At 41.3% G+C, this 24,830-nt stretch overlaps 1 protein-coding gene across 1 annotated transcript in view; it reads right to left on the reverse strand.

The window, feature by feature from the left end:
* Positions 1-13,519: 13,519 nt before the first annotated feature.
* ARSJ (arylsulfatase family member J) overlaps positions 13,520-24,830 on the reverse strand; it is a 44,387-nt gene continuing 33,076 nt past the window's right edge. Inside the window, exon 2 of the mRNA XM_035112556.2 lies at positions 13,520-23,292. Within this exon, the coding sequence (XP_034968447.2) occupies positions 21,900-23,292 (1,393 nt within the window). The 3' untranslated portion in view covers positions 13,520-21,899. The remainder of the gene's footprint in view (positions 23,293-24,830) is intronic.

The following is a 24,830-nucleotide window of genomic DNA, read 5'->3' on the forward strand; positions in this document are numbered from 1 at the left end:
AAGACAGGCAATGCTAGATTCACAACACCACTCCCTGACCTCTGTAAATCCAAAAGGACTCTACTGCAGAAATTTCCTAGCAGCTGTAGCAGTCCACTCTTCCCTTAAAACTGTTCCATTTAGTCTTGATTCCGCATTCTGGTGGGGAAGCCTCATTTAACAGCTTCCTCTAACCCCGCAAGTGGTTGTGAGCTGACTATCCAAATGGTCAACATGATCTGCAGCACTGACTGCCCATTCATTAGCATCCACAGGCAGTGGCCAAACCATAATAGAGGCTGGAGCAAGATTGTGAATAGGGCAGCAAGGACTCACCAGCTCACTCATTCCCAGGAGCTGGGACAGAGCAATGGGAGCTCACCCCGTCGCAGGGATTCGAACCGCCGACCTTCTGATCAGCAAGCCCTAGGCTCTCTGGTTTAACCCACAGTGCCAACAGGAGATAAGCAAAGAATGAATGTTCCATCAAAACAACTAGCACTACCTCTTCTTTCCACTCAGCTGCTGCAATGTTCTTTCTTTAGAATGCAAATATATTAAAGGCAGCACAATCCCTGGGCTCTTTTTCTCCATGGGATCACTGCTTCCAGTTGCTGGGAGATGCCAGAAGTAAGAAGACCTGGGTGGAGTGTGTGGCGTGGCGTGAGTGTGCCTCATTCAGTCTTTAAAAGTCAGTAGATCTGATCATGATCCAGTCTTGAAAAAAGGCTTTGCCACTGTATATCAGTGATGGAACAGAGAGACGGAGCAGAGGGGAGGCTATGACAAGGAGGCAGACGTTGAATAAGTGGAAAGTGGAAAGAAAGGAGTAGCTTGATAGAGAGCAGGTGGTCTTAAGGACTGGACGGGCCATATTTGACCTTGACTGAAGTGCTGGTTTCAGCTCATGAACTTTATTTGTTGACCCAGATTCTCACAGCTACTGTCACTGCCCCTTCTGCTTTGACTTAAAGATGGGGTGGGGGTAAAGCCATTGGCGATTCTCTGCATGTTTAAAAGCAGGGTTGCCATCCTGGTGTACAGCAGGCTTTGCAGGAGATGGGCTCCGCAAATTTGGCAAAACATTTAGCCTTTGCTGAAGTTCACCTCCAGAATGGACTTCAACGCACACCCTGTGGAAATGGAAATGATTGTCTGAAACGGGGAGGCAATGGGGTGCCCTTCAGCTGCAGTGGGGCTCCATCAGCCCCAGCCGTTGTGACCAGTACAGTAGGCAGGCATGATGGAAGATGGTAGTACATCAACATCCAAATGGCTCCCCATTGGCTACCCCTGGTTTATAACATCCGTTTCTGGATACCACGAATCACAATATTCGGAATAAGTGTATTCTGTGCAGTTAGGATTTTATCAGTGCTACGCAGTGTACTTTTTAGCGTTGCACTTGCAAATGGCACATTTATTTACTTCTAAATGGAGGCCGTTCATCTGCACAGCTACCTGATTACCAGCCCATTCTGTACCAGTAATAGCAGATACTGGCCTGAAGCTTCTGAGTCTAAATCTTCACTGCATAAAAAGTGCAAGCAGTAATGGCAATAAAAAGCAGCATATTGGTTATTCAGCCTCAGAAGGGAATTCATAAACTTCATGAAGATTTATGAGACACTGAGCAGTGTAACCATTTGCCGGCTGCAAGCCAGATTTTTTGTGAGTGCTAAAGCAGCTCTCTTTGCCCTTCCTTGCTTTCTCAGGAGGTTAGTGTTATTTTTAAAATTAAAAAATAGGTGTGTTTGTTGCAGTGTATCTCAGTATCGATATGTTCACAAGGCAGCAAGAATATTTGCCTAGAAGATATTAACTCGCAGACTTAGTGGGCAAATGTAGTAAGAACATTTGGAAATGAGGAATTTGAAGTGCTACATTGATGCTTTGAAGCCTATCTGGCCTGAAAACCAGAGCGTCTAGTCATGGGTGTAAAGTACTTTACTAAGATTCAGCACTAGTCCCCAGACGGCCCTACCATTAGGCAGGAGTGAGGCAACTGCCTCAGGTGGCAGATACTGGGAGACAGGGGCAGCAGCTTTCCCCCTCCTTCCCTCTGTTCCTCGGGAGCCCCCAGACCATTCTCCTCCGTTGTATCAGAGTTGTGTGGGCCATGGGCCTCTCATACACTCCCTAAACTAGACTGCTTACTTCAGGTGCATTGAACAATGCTGTCCCGAAGTCAGCGTTGAAGTAAGATTCAACTGTTAGTCTATTAGGCTCCTTTACATGGAATACAAGAGAGAGGTGAGGCGTGTCATTTTGTCCTTTGCCTCAGGCAGCAAAATGCCTTGGGCCTGCCCTGGTAACGATATGTTGAGGGCAGCAGCAGAATATAGCACTCAGCACAAAGGCAGGTAGGCTCAACCCTAGGATGAAACACATTCACTAATTCCCCAAACATTACCATTAAAAAATAATAACTATATGTAAAAGGGGTGAAGTTCTTTTCTTTCTGATGCACAATTCAAATATGCACGATTCACACACTTTCTAAAAATGTTGTTTTCTTTTTATGAAGTGATACAATACTTTTGAGTTTTATAATAACAGAAGCAAACACAACACATTTGAGAATTTGGCGAGGAAATCAAATACAGTGGTACCTCAGGTTTAGAACTTAATTCGTTCTGGAGGTCCGTTCTTAACCTGCAGTCATAATTACAATACTTGTTACATTAAGTACAATACCTATTACAATAAGTAATCATTTCAAAATTAGAGTGAGTCATTTATAGACAGTGCCATGATTGTTATAATCTATAAATTGCTAACGTCTATAAATAACTTGCTTTAAAATCTAGAAGAACAAATGACAATCTCTACAAATGACTAACTCTACTTTTCAAACTTTTGATGTATGCACCTCACCTTTTCATACCTCTAATGCAGGCAGTTTTCAGCCCAGGTGGCCACGTGGAGAACTAGTCCATCCTCTTTGAATCATGTTTGAATCACCTTTCAATCACTTGACATCATTAGGACATCAGGGGACTAATTCAAAGGGATTCCCTGGCAGTGCCAATCAGCTCTTCCATGTCCATTTGAAGGCTTAGTTTTTCCTGTGCAGACTGTCAAAAGTGAGATATAAATGCAAGAATAAAAAACAACATAACATAAAGGCAGCCATTGTCTGTCAGGAGTGAGCCAGCAGTAAATCACACAGTGCAAGTTGGAGTTAACTCTTTATTAGCAAAATCAGGATCTACACATCATGAGAGGGGAGGCATCGTGCAGGTATTATAGGAAGAGGCAGTTCCAAGCAAAGTGGGTAGCAAGGGTACAGTTTGTTTGCTTGAAGGAGCAGGAAGCCTGTGGATGGCTGAGGGTGATGGAGCTGGAAAAGTGGCAGAGACAGGGGTGTATTTGGATACAATAAAGAGAGATGGCTGTGGGTCTAGGCCATGGAGAACTTGAACGTAAGGGCTTTGTGCTGGATCTGGGAATGTAGGGTTTTAAGGAAGTGGGTGTCAAAGAGTCACAGCAATGAGAGAGGTGAATTAAGCCACAAACCCCTTTGAGGAAAAGAAATATTTTTCATGTGGGGAAGTATAGGTGGGTGTTTAAAAAGAACAGTTGACACAGAAACAAGGGTGAGTTGTGTGTTGCTGTTTTCATGCTTTTGCTGAAATGAACAATGTACGAACCTATGCATTTCTCTTGAAGAGAGATGCACAATTTATAGAACTCATGTATTTCACAGCAAGACAGATGTGTATGGTTTATTGGAAGTCTGGAATGTGATAAAGTAATTCACTTGAGTTTCCTCTATTAGTGCTTAGTTGAATGTACCAACCTGACCCCAAACAAATTTAATATGGTCAAAGGAATTTCTGCTGGGTGCCTAGAAGCTATAGTAATTCTCAAGTTGCTGCTGAATTTCAATCTTTTATTCTTTGTGGATGCCACAAAGGGCTGGGTTGATCCTCACTGATCAATTTGAACTTTGTAATGGTCTTCCAAGATTGCTTTAGAGATAGACCAACATAAACATAATCAAAATAAAGTATTTCATATGCAGAATAAAACTAGTGCTATAAATTCCCCATAGCAGATGAACTCTTTCAGAGCAAGCTAAGAGAATCTTCACATTTATCCAACACAAATATTATTTATTCCTCCCCACCCACCCACATTCATACCATCTTAGCTGTTAGACCAGGTAATAAGAATTCTTTATTTCTTTCCACTTAATTTTGTTGTTCTCCTTTCTTTTCTTTTGTTTTTTTATTGGAAAAAACACTGTATTTTTGTAGTTTATTCCCCCCCCCCATTTGTACATTCCTCTCTCTCAGTATAGCAGGAGATCATTTTACTTCAGGCTGACTTCTTGAAGTAGTCCGCAGACAAAGCAAAATCACAGGGCCCCCTTATCTGCTGAACTTAGTATTTTATTGCTGTTGGATGCAGCTTCTTTGGGTCTCGGCATCTCACATTGGCTCAAAGGCTAGTTTTAACATCATAGCTGCCAAGTTATCCCTTTTTTACAGGGATTTTCCCTTATGCTGAATAGGCTTCCTCGCGAGAAAAGTGAAAACTTGGCAGCTATGTTTAACATTTTCCTTAAGATAGATCCAACTTAAGGTCAGCCAAACAGACACATTTTTCTTCATACCCCCAAAATGCACCCTCCATACTCGCAAATAGAATGAGCTTTGAGTTCAAGATATCCCAGGCGTTTTGTGAAAACAAGCCAAGAAACCTATACAGTGGCACCTCTGGTTAAGAACTTAATTCGTTCTTAACCTGAAACTGTTCTTAACCTGAAGCACCACTTTAGCTAATGGGGCCTCCTGCTGCCGCCGTGCCGCCAGAGCACAATTTCTGTTCTCATCCTGAAGCAAAGTTCTTAACCCGAGGTACTATTTCTGGGTTAGCGGAGTCTGTAACCTGAAGCGTCTGTAACCTGAAGCGTTTGTAACCCGAGGTACCACTGTAAACTGCATGATAGGTGCTTCCTTTGGAAAGGGCCAAGCAAGCACATTCACTGAAGCATGCACAAGCCTTGGCTGTATTATTCTCTCTCTTTTTTGGGGGGGGGGACAACAGAAGGCTCCCCATCCCTTTATTTTCAATAGAGAACAGAAACACAAAAATAGAGAATGCAAACACTGTCTAACTTATAGTGCTCTCCTGTAGAACCAGATCTTGCAAAAAGGGTGAGGCAGCCATGTGGAGATGCAGTGCTGTGAAGGGCTACAGTCCTGAAATAGGCCCCTGAATGACATGAGTTGAAGTCCTTAATCGGCCACTAAGTTCACTCTAATAACCTATGGCAGGGAAAGACCCAATAAACATCTCTTGTTCTAACCTACCTCAAAGGCTACAATAGGGTGGAGACAAACATATACACAGACCTTTGAACTCTTTGAAAAGTAGACTACGTACACCATTATTAGTTGACAGGTGAAAGAAGAGAGGAATGCAGTGACTTTTTTTTATCAGAACAAAAATGGAGAGATAAACTATGGAAGTCTGCATTGCACTCGATACTTGGGGAAGCCATCCAAACTTTAAGGACAATTCAGCTTGTCAGTGTCTATCATCTTCTAAGCTGTGGCTTTACTTTTGTCATGATGACCAGAAGAGATGGTCACCACCATGGAGGGCTGATGGTCCAAACAATGGGAGGCCAGTATGTCCTGGTTCCACAAGTAAGCAGGATGACAAGTTTACAGTAGGCTGTACTAAATTCAGCACCTTGGAGAAAAATCTAAAGTGTGGGTTCAGGACCACGGGTGTCTTCTTCAGCTGGGACCAAACATCTAAGTTGACTCAGGAATGTCCTGGAGAAATTGACTGATTTTCATAGCATGGGTGGGTATTCTAGCCATTGACTAGAGGCCTCACTCCATAAATGATGCTTCGTTTCCAGATAACGTTCTGGAGCCCTGTGGACCCACACAGGACAAACCAAGGAATTGACCTACCTGTGAATCCATTTCTTCTTCGGAGCTGCATTCGTCAGAGGACTCTAGTCTGGGCATGATCGAAATCAGCTCATTTTAGATGAGCCGCTTCCAGATGAAGCCTGGGGCGGTGTGTCGCCACAAAGCTCAGTTCCCACTCCCCATGCCTGCCCTGTTTAGTGAACTCCGTTTTAAAATGCAAGTCCTTTTAATTTCTTCACTGGCTGTGTGCTCCCCTAAAGTACAAAATGTAGTGCTGTAGCTTTCAATCTATCAGTTTCTTTTTTTAAAAAAAGGAAAGAGCAGCAGGCAAATTCATTTCTGTAGTTGGTGAACTTAAAGAAAAGTGGAGGCTGCAATGGAAGACATGAGAACCATTTTTAAACGGAGTGGCGAAGAGCAACATGACTGTTCCCTAATGGCAAAACTATTCCCGCCGCATCCATTTTGCTGAGATATGAGATTGCACTGTTGTGAGCTTGTGGAAACAACTCATAAAAGATAAAATGTGGCTGGAGTTTTCTTTGTCTGTCGTGTGAAAAGGCCCCCCAAAGGAGGGTGCTGGATGAAATCGCTTTCATCAGTCAGGGGAAAAAAATAACATTTTTTGCTTTCATAGCTGCTTCGGACACCACTCCCTTAATATCTCCCCAGACATGTTAGCATGTTCCTTGCATATTAAGCTGATGCCAGCAAATGCTTAAGCCAAGTGTCGGTCCCCAAGAGAAGGAACCATAAATATCTTCCTTGAAAGTGTATGTAACATTATTGTGCTTAGGCACAATAGAATGAAGGATTTGTAAAGTTAAAAAGGAGGGGAGGGTCTGTTCAAGCTGAAATATTTGCATTTGTATTAGCCAACATGAAAATAATAATAACCCAAAGAAAAATGCATCTGAAAATTAAATGCATTCAAATAGTGGGTCATTATTTATTAAATATTGCTATTAGCATTATAGAAAGTGTTACTAATAGAATTACAGAAAGTGGGGAAGGGACCTCAATAACAATCTAGTCCGACTCTCTGCCAATGCAGGAAACAATAACAAAATTGAGAAAATTCAGAGAAGTTCTTTCGTTAGCCTGTAGTTCTGATATTTGAAAAGGCCTGATATAATCCCTTTCTTAATTTTCTTTAATGTAAGCAATTTTTTAAATAAAAATGTTTAACTAATGTGTCATCTTCAACTGCAATATTCTAAGCCTACATTGTGGTTTGCTAATAGCAAGTCAAACTCTGCATAATAGCATTTATTTTGCACAAAGTTTTTGTTTTCATTTGCTCATATAACTCTTTTCTTTTATAGGTTAGGTACACATCCACTGGTGTAAAGTGATATGAAAGGAATGATAGAATATTTGTCAGAGCTGTAGTGTTTATGCTAAGAGTTGTATACCTTGGGCAATTGTCCATAAAACCAGCCGCTCCTGTTTCCATATAAACAACAATTAATTATGCATGTCTGCAAGGAAGCTAATCCACGAACATCACTGCTTCTCCTGGTGTGACATACAAGTACGATCTTATTGCATTGCATTTTTGCTGGCAGCACAAAATGTACAGATATCAATATCAATCAATCAATTGAATCTCTATCCCAGCCTTCATCCACCAAACACAAAAGTGGTAAAACAATCAAGAATAAATTCAAAGCAATACAAAAAATAAGTAAAAACATTAGTCACACCTGAAAACATGCAACATTATCCCATGCTCTCACAACCAGTAATTTCAAGGTAGCTAGGAAGAATATACATACCTAGTTGTTGCCCCAACAAATACCTGTCAAGTTCAGAAGCATTTATAATTTTGCCAGGCATGGGCAAGTAGGGCCACATAGTGCAGTATTTTTCACCACACAGATTCACCTTGCAGATTCATGGCCTATCATCTCTAGTGTAGTTCCGCCAGCAGCCTGTGACAAATACATCCAATTTATGAACAGAATGGAAATGCAGCTTGAATATAATCTGCATTGTACCAAAATAGATTAAATTCCACATGTAGCATGCCAGGTTATAAATACAGCTGCATTCATCCATATAATTAATTTTTAGCACATACTTTTTTCTATTATGGGACTATTGTCCCCAAAGAAAACAAATGATAAGAAACTCATATTTTACTTCTCTTATGTATGGAATGCTCTTATACACAAAGAATGTTCTTTTTGCTGGCCAGGATGGTCCAGAGAAGTGTGTGCATGCAAAGTCCCTCTGCATGCTCTCTAGGGAGGTAGGAAGCGTTTCCTCAGGTTAGAGTGGTCTGAATGTTAGACTGGGATCTGGGAGGTTGGGGTTCAAATCCTCAGCCATGAAACTCATTGGGTGACCTTGGGTAAGTCATTGCCTCTCAGTCTGACATACTGAGTTGCTGGGATTAAATGAGGAGTGGGAGAACCACCTAGGTCACCCTGAGCTCCTTAGAGAACAAGTAGGATGGAAATGCAATAAGACATTAAGTAAATAAATAAACAGTCCAGAAAGAGAAGAAGTGGCAAGAAACTACTGTATACTTTCCTATTACATATCAGCACTATTTCCTTATTGAGTTTTGTTTGGAACTTTATTTATACTCTTTCTTTCATAGGTTTTACATTATCTCATGAGAGCCAGTCCTCAAAAGTACTATGTGAACCTTAATACAATTCAACAGTGTTTATGCCTGCCTTCCCCAATTTGGTTCCCCCCCCCCCAGATGTCTTGGATTACAACGCCATCACACCAAGCCAGAATAGCCACACTTTACCAAGCCACATATCTAAATGGCAAGATGAACTGTTCACTGACTGCCCAGGGAAGTTTACTGCCGTTCCACTAAAACTTGCTAATGATTACAGCCCCTGCAACACTCAGGTATAAGGCCTGCCTTATAATGCTTCATACCACGGGTCCATTTAACTCATTACTGCCTACACTGACAGGTTTTCGGACTGAGGCCTCTCCTAGCCTTTCCTGGAGATGTTGGGAACTGAGCCTGAGACCCTATGCATGCAAAACAGGTACTCTGGTGTGAAACTACACTTTAATGTGCATGCTAATCATTTTAATGTTATTTTCTGAACAGTTTCATAACTATGGCCAACAAATGTGAAATGATTGTTGTTAACAACAACAAACAACAACAACAACATTTTAAATAGCTGGAGACCAGTTTTTTTGCACCAGTCGGTTCTCCTTTTCTTAAAGAAGTAAAGTATAATGTACTCTTCAAATACAGTCATTTGTACATTCATTTAAACTTACAAGTAGCTACTATATTTTCCCTCTTCACTTCCAAGTACACGCTCAAGCCATTTCCCTTAACAAAATCTAAACTACTTTCCTTCATGGCTGCCTAGAATAATAAAGAACTTGAGCTTTCTTAGCTTTCAAAACTTTTATTATACATTGAGAGTCGTTTTGGGAACTTTAGCCAAAGCTAGGAAAGCCAGGTTTGGGGGGGGGGAGCATTAGGCGAGGGAGCAAATCTATAGCCATTTGTTTAAAGGTCCAGACCCCAAGTTCCCACATTTTATCCTTAATGCTGTGCTACAGTTGCAGAAAACTCAAAACAAACACAAGTGGTAGTGGGATTTCTCATCCACAAGTCATTCATGGGAGGAAATCTTGATGTGCAGTGTAACCTTCATTGGCATGAAGTTTCAATTCCGCCTAGGTTCATAACAGCCAAGTTTGGAATAGTAACTTGCCGGCTCCATGACAAATTAAGCACCATTTCCCTCAGGAGTTATTCTACAGCTCAGGGTTTAAACTGAATGCCTCCTTCATTCCTGGCACCTTGAATGTTGTGACAATGTACTTTGGATACCAAAGAAAGCAAAATTTCCCATTACCCCCTGGTAGACTGCTGCTCCTCCATAGAAGAAGAGCTTCTTGAGATCTCCACCAAATATTCTAAGACGATAAGAACCAGACATACTTCCTCACCACCAATGATTTAAGGATTTGGCTTTAATCCACTCATAATCCAGTTGGCAATGTAAGTCCAATGGGATTTATTCACCTCACCAAAGCTGAGTTCTCATTGTTTGAGTGAAAGAAAGGAGTCTTGGCCAGGTGAAAGCATTATGTTGCCTGCCCTCATTCAGTGCGGTCCAGCATGAAGCATAATTTATCTGTGCTGTATTATATAGATACCAATTTATATGCTTTATTATATAGATTAGGTATTATATATATTATGTATTATATAGATACCAATTTATATCCCCATCAGAGGGATGCACAGAATATAACACAGACATTAACAGAGGGGAACTTATTATTGCATAGCAATTAAGAAATAAGGTATTTTGCTTGGGAAAATATACCCACATACCTTCCTATAAAAAGCAAGCAATCTATCTGTGGTAGGATCATTTTTTAAAAGTTTGAAATTCCTATGCTCGAGCAGCAGGGGGTGCTCTAGGTTTAGTGGTGTCATTCCTGTAAAGTAAAGCAAGTGCTTCCTCTCTTACTTCACATGAGCCCCAGGCCAGCAGATTTGACAAACATACCGGTCGTAACTTCGAGCCTCAGCCAAAGGCATGCAGATAGCACAGGTCTGCAGCTTATGTTATGAACAATAACCACATTGGTACTTTTAGAATTGTCCAAGCATAGAGGCCAAGGATTTATTATTATTGTTATTTTTATTGTTGTTATTGTTGTTATTATTATTATTATTATTTAAATTGTTAATTTCTGCTTTTGGCAGCGAGGGTGGTTGTGACTTGCTTTGGAAACATCTTGAGGGAGCTATGGGAGAAGAACAGATATATCAATATGTGCTAATATATGTAGAGATTTAATTATGCTGTGGGTATGGCTGGTAGGAATGGCTCGGAGTGAGGTCTGCATGCCAGAAAGAGCTAGCCATGTGTTTGGCAAGCATTACTGTGGGCACATCTTCCATTTTAGCAATTTGGTTTGGCGACCAATGGTACTTTAACATGTGGAATTTATATTGCATTTGTTTTTATTAAGCTGAAGTGTTTTCTGACATTTAAGAGGCCATTCTGTTTTGCTGCTAATTATGCTGCTTTAAATGTGATTTTATTGTTGTATTTGATTTTCATTTGTAATGGTCCGTTAAGATGTTTTGCAATGTTGCATTTGTGATATTTTAAGGTAGGTTGCAAACCACTTACGAGTCCCCCCCCCCCGGGAAATGTTAAGTGGTACAGCAAATGAATGAATGTCACTCTTACTGGTGTGCAATGTTACATTTGTGGAGGACTACCAATGGCTACGAGCCATGATGACTATGCTCTGCCATTCAAGATTGGAGGCAGCAATGCTTCTGAATACAATTGAACTTCTACTTACCACCGCCTCTTCTTATGGTTGTTCCAAGTCGCAACCATGGCAAACCTGGAAGTAACCGACAGGTTTGCCGCCGTTCATGCCTGCGGATAAGCGGGCAATCGCCGCTCACACCTGCGCACAATGGTGCCTCTCCCAGTGACCCATTTCAACCTCTGGATGAACCTCCGGAATGGATTGTGGTCGCAAATAGAGGTTCCACTGTACTGGTTGCTGGAAACACACAGGAGCGGAGAATGCCTTTGTGCTCAGCTCCTGCTTGTGGATTTCCCAGTGTCTTCTGGTTGGCCCATGTCAGAGCAGAATGCTGGACTAGATCCAGCAGACTTTTCTCATGTTCTTACCAGTACACTTGCACTTGTCATGCAGTGTTGAAAAGTTATAGATCATTGGGCAGGGGAAAGGTATGCAACTCAATGCACACATGCCTAGAACTTATATCTGCAATGTTACACTGACAATTTCACATTATATAATCAGAGGTATAAAAATTAGCAATCTTGCAATCGCCTGTCAATCACTGCTTCATCTCCAATAACCTACGGCAGGGAAAGACCCAATAACAATTTCCCGGTTTCTCCACTTCTGGGTTTGTTGTTGTTTTCTATCTCTGCAAGACTTCCTGGCTGTGACCTAACACTTCCCCCTACGTTCTGTGTTCAGTTCGGATTATTCCCTTACGGAGTAAGACTATTTAGGAGTCGGACTGGAGCCTTAACTGGAATAGAGCACTGTCAACGTTTTCCATTTCCATGACCTGTCAGCTTCTTATTTATTATAATAAATGTTCTTTTCTCTTTTTTCGTTAGTTAACATGCACAGAGAGCTGTTAATTTTACAGAGAATTGTATTCTGTTCTTTATAGTTCACCTTCTGGGGGAAAGGGAGAAGCAGGTGTATCTGCAGGGGGCCTACAAACACCTATAATTTGAAAGGAATCAAAGAAAGAAGAAACATTGGAGCTCAGAAGGCTTCCTCCTCGTCTCTAGTAAGAACGAAATTCTTGTAAACAGAAAGAAACATGAAAACAGCCAGGAAACCCTAATTTATTTATGTCTGCTCAACATGAATTCGTAATAGGATTACATAAAGCACTTTATCTAAGGCAGCTGGATGTAGTCCTTAAGAGGACTCCTCTGTCTTTATGAGGTGCCCAGAAGGGAAAACATCTGCCAAGTGAAGCTTCTCCCCTCCTTGTAGTAGCATGATAGGAAAACCCACATTTGCCACCGGTCTACCTACCTTGGGACTTTTAAAGCCACAAGATCGTGGGCGTAGCAGGATTTTGGGGAGGGGGCAGGGCAGAGCTACCTGCAACACAATTGGTCAGTTCATGGAAGCCACACCTATCATCCAGTTGCATCGCTAGAATGACCTCAAATGACCTCAGCGAGCATTTCAGCTTCAAATAATGATTATTTCTACTTTTGGTTAAGTTTTTAAAAAATATTTACTTGATTTGGTGGGGGCAGTTACACCCATGTACAAGATCCCTCTCAATCAAAGTCCAGACATGACAATTGATTTCTGTCACCTTTTTCTAAGTAAGGACAAACACAGAAGTCAGGATTAACTTTGATCTTCAAGACTTATTAACAATCCACCAGCTGACGTATGAAAACTTACTCTTAAATGAGAAAAGGTAGAATCATAGAATAGAATAATAGAATCATAGAGTTGGAAGAGACCACAAGGGCCATCCAGTCCAACCTCCTGCCAAGCAGGAAACACCATCAAAGCATTCCTGACATATGGCTGTCAAGCCTCCGCTTAAAGACCCCCAAAGAAGGAGACTCCACCACACTCCTTGGCAGCAAATTCCACTGCTGAACAGCTCTTACTGTCAGGAAGTTCTTCCTAATGTTTAGGTGGAATCTTCTTTCTTGTAGCTTGAATCCATTGCTCTGTGTCCGTATAACACAGAGAGCTGTCCAGGCTTTTATGGATAAATGTTAAAGTCACAATAATCTGTTTTGATCGCATGTAATCTCATAAATAATCTTGTCCCTCTCACTCTAATTTCTGGTAAACTGCAGTGATGTGACCAACCAGAGGTCAGGTGAGGGGCACTGGCCCCCCATGCTCTCTGCTACCAGCACTGTGAAGCCTCTTTTCCTTGAAGATTCACCCAAGCTAGCGACTGAGCATCATTTCCTTGAAGGAAAACTTGATCAGGGCCGGCTCTAGGGGTAGGCTGGGTGGCGCGGGGGCGCCGGGCTGGCAGGGGGGCGCCGCGCGGCAAAGCCACGCGGAAGCAGTGCTGTGCGTTGCGCCCACCAGGGCGGGGGCGCCGGAGCAATCTCTGCACCACGGCGCCCGGGCGCCCGACATGCTTGAGACAGCCCTGAACTTGATAGCCAAACACAGATGAATTCAGTAGTGTGGGAGTCAGGCATTAGGTTTTTGCAGTGCTGCAGCATAAAGTATGATTGGTTGGCAACTGTTTCATCCTTCTCTTTCATGGTGCCCCCCCCCCTTTCCCGGCTTTTCTTAGCAATGAAAAGGCAATCCAGAGGAAAAACACATTCCAATTCTTTGGGGATAATCCCCTCTCAAGAATCAAACAAAGCACCCATAAGATAAACACCATTGTTACAGCTCCCAATAAATTGGTTTGTAAGGGGGTTTAATTCAACTGCATTTTCAAATGCAGCAAGACCATTCTGACTCACTGGGATTAGATGAACAGATTTATTACTCTGAACAAGATTTTGGCAAACATGGGTGACTGCATGGTTTCTTTTAAAAAAGAGGAAAGTCTTTGCCTGCTCCCAAAGCACATATCTTTAAGGCTTTATTTCTAACAAGGTATCGAGGCTGCTTAACAACAACCCTACACAAATACTTACGTGCACATCTATAATGAATGCAAATGAATGACCTTTTAAGCAAAGTTTAGAAAACACCATCGAAAGTCTGTGCATGCCTTCTGTTTGGCATAATTTTGAGTTGATTGCACATATGACATTTACTGAAACGAGCATTTCCTAGCCACAATTTAAAGGTATATGCTTCCAAATTTTACTACTGTGACATATCAGGTGTAACTACACAATTATGGAAATGAGAAGCCGAAAGCAATGAACATTTGCTACATTAAGCTGACATGCAACAGAATATTTGAGAACTTGTCCTCTTTGCAGAATGTGCAAGGTAATGACCATTATAATCCTTGTAAACGATGGAAATCGCATGATAATCATTTGACAGCATTCCTGCTTTGCCTTCTTGATAGCCACTATCTCTTAATGTCCCTGTACAATTAAAATGGAGCACATTTTAGTTTGTCGGCTCCTACAAAATGTTTATCCCACAATCCCTATCCACTGCAGAAGAATCTGCATATTACATATAGCAAAGCCCCAAATGTCCCCCCCCCCAAATAAAAATAAAGAGAAGCCTTAGGACAGGCATCCCCAAACTTCGGTCCTCCAGATGTTTTGGACTACAATTCCCATTTTCCCTGACCATTGGTCCTGCTAACTAGGGATCATGGGAGTTGTAGGCCAAAACATCTGGAGGGCCGCAGTTTGGGGATGCCTGCCTTAGGACTTTGAGTGATGAAGGGTAGGATGGGGAGGAAACATTTTTAATCCTTTATTCACTGGCTTCACTCAAATATCCAGAAGCCTATTACAAAAAAAGCTACTTGGGTCGGAGTGGGGTTTGTTTTTTAAGTTGATTATTTATTTATTTATTTATTTATTTATTTTGCATACCGCCTTTCCTCTGAAGTTCATACGACAATTCAAAACATCAAAATACAAAATGAGAACACAATCACAATCATCATCACCATCAATAACTCCCCTACCCACAAACACTTTTAAGAGGCCATAGAATGTTCAATCAGCCAAAGGCCTGGTTATAAGTAGCTAGTGGGGAAATAAAGCTACCATGACAATGACAACATCTACCCAGCTCTTCCTTGCAAATGACTCCAGGGTGGCAAACACCAAAACGTTAAAACGACCCAATCAAAAACTAAATTTTTTAAAATACCTAAAACAGTTAACATCTAAAAACATTTCAAAATAATCACTTGCCTAATAATGTCAAGGTTGCCAGAAGCAGTATATTTCAGTTACCAAATGCCTGGATAAACAGGAACGTTTTAAAGGCTTAAAGCTGCAATATTTGCACATTAAAATCAGAGTGATTTGCAGCGTTGAGAAAAGAGTCTGGCACTATGAAGGCTATATTGAGTTTCGCAGGCTTATTTCATCAGTTTGGTGACTTAATCGAATCCAGATTCATTTGAGACACATGCAATTAATCAAATCCAGATTCATTTGAGATACATGCAATTCAGTGCAAACAAATGTAATCCTTTTGTTTTCCTATGTCCGTATCGGACGCAGATTTGCATGGATAAAAATGTAAAAACTCTGGGCAGATTTTAAAATTTTCCAGATTGCAGTTTATAACAAAACGTAGGTTTGAAAACCTACACAAAGCATTCCTAAATACAAAAAAGAAACAATTAGAGGAAAATGCCAGAGCGGAAACCAGCATGGAAACCACACCTGACCACACATTTTAGTTGAGTGTGCACAATTGCACAGGGACTTCGCCGCAGTGAGATGCAGAAACCCAGCCTTCTATTGTTTTTGCATCCTAATTGAACACATTGTTTCCACTGGTCAGAATGGCATTCTATGATTATGTATATCCTTGATGAGCAATGTCTGGAGAAGTTACTCTAGTTTCTCATGTGTAGGATATTCCTATATGTATGCATTAATCTCATTACAAACTTTGGGGTTGTTTTTTCATGTTAAAATTAGGCTTGAGGGCTAAGGGTTGGGTTTAAGTTAAGCCTTGAACTCAAGCACCAACTTTTCCCGATATCAAATCAGCATGTTTGAAAACAACTTGAGCTTTTGCTCATCCGATAAACGGTTGTTAGATATCTAATTATCTTGTGAGAGATGGTATCCCTACCATGTTGCCAGCCATGAATAGCAGCCTTTGAATTCTCCTTAAAATAAAAATAAAACTATGCCTGCCCATCTATCTATACATCTATCTACGTTCAACCATAGTTCTGTTTGGTTGCCTACACAGCCCTCTAATACCGGTAACAATCTGGAGAAGTTGTCTCAAGTTCATAGGCCAGCAATTCCTTTTCCGGAGAGTAAGTCTGTCTCTCTGGGCTTATCCTTATTAGTCTGTTTCTCTAAAGAGCTTTATGCTCTTGAGGTCACTGGTCTTTTGCAGCTTCAGCCAGAGACATGGCGATGAAATATGAATACTGTATAAGAAAAGCCTGCTTATCTCATTCAGTTGGCTACACTTGTTAGTGTGCACTGGTCTATAGTTATTATACAGGTGAAACTCGGAAAATTAGAATATCGTCGAAAAGTGCATTTATTTCAGTAATGCAACTTACTATTTTTTCTTTTTCTTCTAATTTTTACAAATGCTTTCTTTTGGAAATTCCACAGTAATAAAACAAATAGTTACAATAATACAAAAATAAAATCGTTATAACATTTCATTAATTACATTCCATTTATAATTGACCTGCCTAACAACAAAGAATTACAACAAATAAAGGCTTGACATATCTTGATTTGCATGCCATGCATTTATCTCATATATTTGTTTCACCTTTTAAGTTGCATTACTGAAATAAATGCACTTTTTGACAATATTCTAATTTTCCGAGTTTCACCTGTATGTACCTGAATGGACAATTCATTTGGAATTAATTTGCTGATGAAGATTCATCCTTGAAACAGTTGACTTATCCTGGAAACACTGTTCTGTTCCAGTTTTGTTTGCTGTTCATTACTGGATTCTACATGTTGGAGCACCCACCACTACAATATTGTTGGACATTGAAAGGCATCCTGCCTTCGTTGTAGTGTTCCCTGATAGCAATTTATTGCGTTTGCTATTTCTTGTTTATGGACTTATACATACATTATATGTGGATGTTTATGATTTGTAAATTTTGGGTGATGATCTAATCATTAATAATATATTAATAATACTTATTAGCCACGTGTTGCGGTTGAATTTAAGCAGATTATCTCATTCAGCATCCTGTTCTCACAGTGGCCTATTGGATGGACCAAAGCACAACAGCATTCACCACCCTCTGTGATTCCCATCAACTGGCATTCAGAAACATTGAGGCAGAGCTGAGCCATCATGGCTAGTTGCCATTGATAGCCCTATCCTGCATGAATTTGTCTAATTCTCTTGCAAATTGCCATGCAAATTGGTTGCCATCACTGCCTCCAGTGGGAGCGAGTTCCATAGTTTAGCAAAGCACCATGTACTTTCTTTCATCTGTCCTGTATATTCTAACATACAGCTTCACTGAATGCTCATGCATTCTAGCACTATTGAGAAAAAAACTCTTCACTTTCTCCAAGCCATGCATAATTATAAATTTCTATCATGTCAACTTATCCAAACGAAAAAGTCTCAAATGCTGCAACCTTTTCCTTCTCATCTCCTTGATAATCTTGTTTGCCCTTTTCTGAACCTTTTCCAGCTCTACAATATCTTTTTCGAGGTAATGCTCTTCAACCAGGTCTTTTCTAATCCATTTAGAGCCGAAGTTGAGTCAATTTAACTCATAAAGGGCTGCCTATTTTTTCTGGCAGGACTTGTGTTTTCAAAGAACCTATTAGACAAGCAGAAATGCAGAAGACAAACAATTCCTCCCATGGAGACGCAGTGATCTGAAAACCTTTACCCAAGGTTTCGCCAGATGACCTGTTTATTGAGCATTCATCCTGAATTGCTTGAAGGGTATTTATACACTTTCCCGTTAATCCTTTGCTCATGCCACTCTTTTCAAGGAATTTCCTTGCTGTCCCTGACCACAAAAGTCTGTTTCCTTTTTAAAATGTGTGTGTTGTGCTAGGGCAACACAATGCTTTAATCCTTTTTAATTGTTCAAGGCAAAATCTATGTATGCACTTAACATGAACTAATGTGTCTTGAGGCACCATGAACTTGTTACACTCTTGTAGCTGTTAAGACACAGGAGACTATACGTCCAATTTATCTCTTGGCTTTCCTCCAAGGTGGTGTATATTGGATTTGCTCATTTTATTCTCATGGCAACATGGTGATATTGATTAGGCCGAAAGAGCTTAGCCTAGCCAAAGTTTGCCTAGCACGCTTTGTGTCTGAGCAAAAGATATGAACCTAAGTCTTCCACGGCAAACACTGTGTCAATTACACCAGACTGGGTCTGTTCTTAATTTTATATTAAAGAATGGTGATCTGCAGAAATTTATTTTAGCTTTAGGTTTCAAATAAATGCAGTAGGCTATATAGTTTATTTTGCTGATGACTGTTGCTGAACACACTAATTGGATAAACAGGATTTATCGGTTCCAGGTTTCAGCTTGTAGAGTACGAACTCATCGTGTTTTGGTCTTTCATCTCATTGCTCTCTCCTTCCTTTTACACTGCTGTGCAGTGTTGATAATGGAGAGAGTTCCAGAACCTTTGGCCCAATGCAAGAATATGACTTTTGTACCTGGAATGGAAATTTTGCAGAGACAGTATTTCTTATCTGTGCAAGGTATGCATATGTGTTGGTGTTACCAAACTAGTGTGACTAGTTCATCTTTTACAGACCTGATCCTACCCTCTGAGAAGGTGTCCAAAAGAAAGGAATGGGGGTTAATTTGAGATCCAACCCCCAAGAATATCTTTCTCATGTGCCCTTGCAAACACACGAGGGGAATCACAGTCCCTACTGAAAGTCCTGGGCACGATATAGTAAGAGTGGTTAATGAGTTAGAAATTCCTTTGTCAAATGTTGTTTATAGATTCATTTTTTGTGAAAACAGTAAAATATTCATTTACCAGTGATTTAGGACCAACCACAATTAAGGAACAGAGGCAAGTGGCTTTCTACCCATCTTCTGCTCTTCACCTGCTTTGTGAGGATAATGGTGAAGGTTTCTACTGATCAGGGTGAGGTGGAGATAAGTGTCCGCCCAAAGCAAAAAGTCCAACTTCCATTTTCATATAAAAATTGCAAAACCATTTCAAAATCTGAAAACTTGGTTGTTGTTTTTTTAAACCTTTACAAAAAAAGACAACAGAGGCGATTCTGATTATCACCGTAAAAATAAACATTTTTAATAGATACATAAATAAAATGTTTAGAGTTCACCTTTTTTCCATTCCCCTTTCCTCCCTCTTCTTTAAACATCCAAGAGTTTTGCTTCTATAAAGAAAAGTGTGTGACTACACAGCCAGATAACCACTTTAACATGCTTGCAGACAAAACACAGAATGAAAGAATGCACCCGGATAACTCCCACCCTTACAGTTATTTCTGATTTTACAGTACTTGCAGATATTGCTACATGAAACAACATTCTCCTAGGAATAACAGTGGACTAATAAATGACCCGCAAGAAAACTATGGGAGCAAAAAGTCATTGGTGTGCTGTACCTCAAAATAAATTATGTCATGTATGTATTACAAGCTGAAGTTTTCCACTTGTTCACCTCGCTGCCAAGTTACCAACCTGTCACAGTTGTTACTGTTCTCCCCTTGTTCCAGGCTTCTTCTTCCCTTGCTTAGCTTCCTTCACGAACAGGACCTATTACAGACTGTTCTTTCAGGGTGAGACTACCCATGGACTAGTGAATAGTGAAGGGGTGGGGAATCTATGGCCCTCCAGATGTTGTGGCAGACCCACTTCCATTAGGCCCTGCCAGCATGGCCAATAAAGTTCAGGGGTGATGGGAACTGCAGTTCAACATCATCAAGAGAGTCACAGGTTTCCTCTCTTTGGAATAGTGGGAGCTGGCCTTACATCAGCACCTTGAATGGGAAGTTCTGAAGTCTGGAAATGGAAAGTGAAAGTCCTTATCTTGCTTTCCACTACAGGTGCTGGGGTTCGGGTAGTGTGGCTAAGGCAGTGGTTTTCAACCATTGTGCTGTGGCACCCTGGGCTCTGATGCCCTCTTGCATCTCTGTTTCCCAAAGGCTTGCACAGCTGTTTACTGCAGCAGCCCTGGCTACAAGCTGCCCAGGCAAATGGTGCCTCTGGCTGGCTAGGTGGTGCTTCTCAGGCCCCTGTGAGGCAGTGTGAATAAGCAACTCTATTTTGGGCAGAGGGGGCAGCTGCCGCTGCCCAGAGGACTCCCAAGGAGAGGGGAGAACAGAGGAGTCTGAGGGAATATTCCACAAGGCAGGGTATTTTTAAAAAGGGGTGACGTAACTGGGCTTCTGAGCCCCACAGGGGTGTCGCAGAAAGAATGCAATTGACCAAGGGAGCTGTGGACTCAAAAAGGTTGAAAACCTCTGGGGTAAGCCATTTGCCAAGAACTACTTTCTGACCTCTCTCTTCAACAGATCAAGCTGTGAACCGTATTTAGACTATGCCCATCCATTCATCAGTTGGGCATCCTGAGTGAGCTTCTCCTCACTTCTCATTATCAGCTGCAGAACAGCTTATGTTCATGGATCTTTGCCTTCTCCAATCAAAAATGGGACCGGGCTGCATGCCTGGCTCTTTCTGCCACTGGCTACAATCCATACAAATAAGCAACCTCTTGCTAAGTCAGTAAGACCTTCTTTTGATATATGCTTCATGGCTGAAGTCTGGCCACCTTAATGCACACAAATCACTTATTAAAGCCTACTTATCTGAAGCGTCATATGTACTGGAGTGCACACAGCCTTTTGGATTCAGACAGTTGGTATGCAATCTACCAAGCACTGCTGGTGCTCAGCAGTAACACCTTTATAAGGCTGCAATTCTGTGCATAATTCTGTGCATATATTGTATGGGATTCTGCACACATAATCCAGCAAATAGTTTCAATCTATAACTCTACATCTTTCTGTAATTATAACCATGTATTAGCATTTTTGTATCTGTGTGCATAGCTTGTTTTTATTGGAAGGAATTGTAGCCTGGCACATTCTGGGAAGGGAAAAATCCTTTCCAGTTGAAAGCTAGGCAAAATTTAATTAGAAGCAGCTTTTTCACAAGTTATTCAGGCTATTTCTGGTAGCTTAATGGCTGGCTGTGCTTCATCAAGATAACATAAGGGGGCAACTCATTTTAATGTTTTATCCCTTTTTTGGTCTTTATTTTCTCCCAGCAATCGAGAATATTTTACCAGTATAGCTTTTTACATGGTTATTAAAATAAACAGGTGCATTTGAAAACACATCACCATGTGTTCTACAAAAGTAGGGTACAGAGACAGCATAGGACCACAGGGAGTTAAATTATACAGAGTCAGACCTTTAGTCCACCTAGCTCAGAATTTTCAGTGCTGAGTGGCAGCAGATCTCCATGGCTTTAAGATAGGAGAGTCTCCCAGCCCTACCTGGAGTGACGGGGAGTTGAACAGAGGATCTTGTGCATGCAACACTTTTGCTCTACCAGCCTCTCCCCTATGGTGTGAGAAATACTGTGTGAGTAACCCTCCATTGTATGGAAGATAAGGTAGTGAGGGCAACTGCATCTGACGTATGTCTCTGTTGCTACAATGCAAGACCAAAGAAAAATGGCACTTCTACTGTGTTGGTACGTCTGCAAATTATGAATTTTGGGGACTGTTTTGCTCTGGTTTAGCAATGGACTCTTGAGCCTAAACACAGTTACTGTACCTGGAAGTTTAGCTACCACTACATTTGGGAGTCAGATTTCTCAGTATGTATTCTTAGGATTGCAGCATAAGACACCACTGATGCTATCCACCTGCAAAGCACCTTAGGGAATGTCCTTTTCTTCTGTCAGGTTTCTTCTTGTTTTTATTTTTATTTTGCTTAGTGTCTGCTTTGTTTTTGCTTGGTTTCTTCTTCTTCTCATTCTCCTTGAACCATGGGCCCCAAACGCCTCCATTAAAATTGGGGTTACTCCTGGGGTCCTTAGGTGGGTATCGGACAGGGACAGCAGTCTTGTTGAACTGCGAAAGCCTACGCAACAGCTGCTTTACCACCTCTGGGTACTTACTGGAAAGGTCCACTCGCTCATATGGGTCAGACGTGATGTTGAACAGCCACACAGTTTTCCCAGCGGTCCATGAAACTCGTTCGTTGTGCCAGCGACTGGGACCAACATTACTGAATGACTGCGGAGGGACCCAGTCACTGTATCCTGGGTTCCCCGTCAATAGTTTCCAATGGTTCACACGGATCGCTGACTGAATCGCCGTGTTCCATAGTCCAAAGCCAGCTGCCCAGGAACCGTTTTTGGCTTTGGTGTAGATAGGATCAATGTTGTGCAAAATATCCATCCTTGGGGACCGTCGGCCTTCACTTATGGTCTCCCACACGTCATAGCCATCCAGTTCGGTGTCCTCATCAATCTGCCCTTCAGCTAACATGATCAGAGTAGGGAACCAGTCTGTGATGTGGATGAGCTCCTTGCACACACACCCCTTGTTTTTAAGCAGAGGGCTATGAACAAAGCCAACTGCTCGGATCCCTCCTTCCCAGTATGTCCCCTTGCTTCCTCTGAGAGGCCAGTTATTTCCACCGGCTGTGGGCTGCCCTCCATTGTCAGATGAGTAAATGATAATGCTATTGTTATAATAACCGTACCTCTTTAATGCAAGAGTCACATTGTTGATAGCTTCATCCAAGCATGCCAGCATAGCAGCATACCTACGTCGGTTTATATTATTTATCGATCGGTAACGCTCGTAATACTTGCCTGGTGCCTGAAGTGGAGAATGAACAGCTTGGTATGCAATGTACAAAAATATGGGTTTCCTGGGGTTATGGGAGGCTAAGATTTGTTGCACTCTTTGCGTGTACATCTGCGTCGAGTACATGCCATTGTCATGATCCCATGCAGCATTGTCATTCTCGTACAAGTCGTAGCCGCACATCCGAGGACTGTCACATTTGTAATGAGTGTAATAATCGCCGCTGCCCAAGAGAGAGCCAAAAAAGGTATCAAACCCTCGCTGTGTTGGCATGCATTCCTTGCGGTAGAAGCCCAAGTGCCATTTGCCAACCATGTGGGTGGAGTAGCCAGCTTCCTTCAGCTTCTGAGGTAGTGTCACATTATCCAGTGGTAAACAGTTAGGCTGAGAGGGCCTTATGACTGAATGCTGAAGACCAGTATGGATTTGATACCTGAAATAGAGAATGAGAGAGAGAGAGAGGAGAGAGAAAGACACATTTTAGACAAAGGAGAAAAATGTAAAATGCTACAAAGTCAGGACCTGGAATGCACAGAGTACCATGAAGCACCATGAAATATGTTTGTTTACTTGGAAGTAAGCTCCACTTGGTTCAATGCACAGGAGTAAAGCTTTAAATTGGTGATCTGAGAGATGTCAGGTGGAGATTCTGTGTTGCGCACCACAATCCAGGTCTGGCCAAAAATTTATCCATCCCTACTGGCGTCTGTGTTTACCAATTGACGTTGCAAACCAGTATTCATTCATTCATTCTTACTGGCATTTGATTTCACTATTCAATGGGGAGGGAGGGAGAGAGAGAGAGACTCTCAGAGCTGTTCACATGTATCAGTGAGAATACAGTACTGGGTTCTGAGGCTGGAACGAACTTCCAGTATGTATATGATTGCATTATGAGGATGATAATACCTTTTAGATAAATCTACACACTTGTTATCACTATTGCAACCTAGAAATGGTATCTATAACATATGAAATGTTCTGAAAAACAATCAGAGTTTAGGGTAATTGTGGAATTTTTATTAAACAGCAACAACAACATATGTCACCCACATGAATACAAAATAGATTCAACATGACAATTACTAAGTGGTACTGCAAAGCCAAATCAGTAAACACCCGTTTGGCTCAGAAAATAAGGTATTTTTAAGCCACAGAAGTCTTTCTATTAGTGAGAAAACATACAAAATATTAACAAGTACATAATGCCATGAAGGCTTATGTCTCTTTCACATTTTGACATTACTTATGCATTAAACATCTCATGTTTCCTCTCTCTTCTTCTTTTAAACAAATGTTCATGCTCCTGAAGTAATTAAACAACTACTTGTGGATCGAGAAATACAAGGACATTAGCATATTTTTTGTTATTTCCAAGTCGACACCCTAATTATTCCAAAGCATGCTTTATTATTTTCCCCCAGTGCATGCATTTACTCAAAGGGTGCCTGAATGAAAACTTGTATAGAAAGTAACTATCACCCAATTCTGATGCTCTCTGGAGCAGTGTGATTGCAATTGTGCAGTGGTTGCTCTCTGCAATGTCAGTGACTTCCACAAATGCTTTGATGTTGATGAAATGGTTATGTGTCGGCTACCAATGCCTGTCCCATCAGGGTGTGTGTTCATTCTAATATTATGCACCCCCACAAATTCTAGCCTTACCACATGGGCAGAAGTTGCAAGTTTTGCCAGCATCAGTACAGTCATACCTCGGTTTAAGTACGCTTCGGTTTGAGTACTTTCCGTTTAAGTACTCCGCGGACCCGTCTGGAACGGATTAATCTACATTCCATTACTTTCGATGGGAGAGTTCGCATCAGGTTAAGTATGTTTCAGGTTAAGTACGGACTTCCAGAACCAATTACACTCATACTTTGAGCTAAGTACGCTTCAGGTTGAGTACTCCGTGGACCGTCTGGAACAGATTAATCCACTTTCCATTACTTTCAATGGGAAAGTTCACTTCAG

Source organism: Zootoca vivipara, chromosome 9 (genome assembly GCF_963506605.1).
Source record: "Zootoca vivipara chromosome 9, rZooViv1.1, whole genome shotgun sequence".
NCBI classification, from domain to species: Eukaryota; Metazoa; Chordata; class Lepidosauria; order Squamata; family Lacertidae; genus Zootoca; species Zootoca vivipara.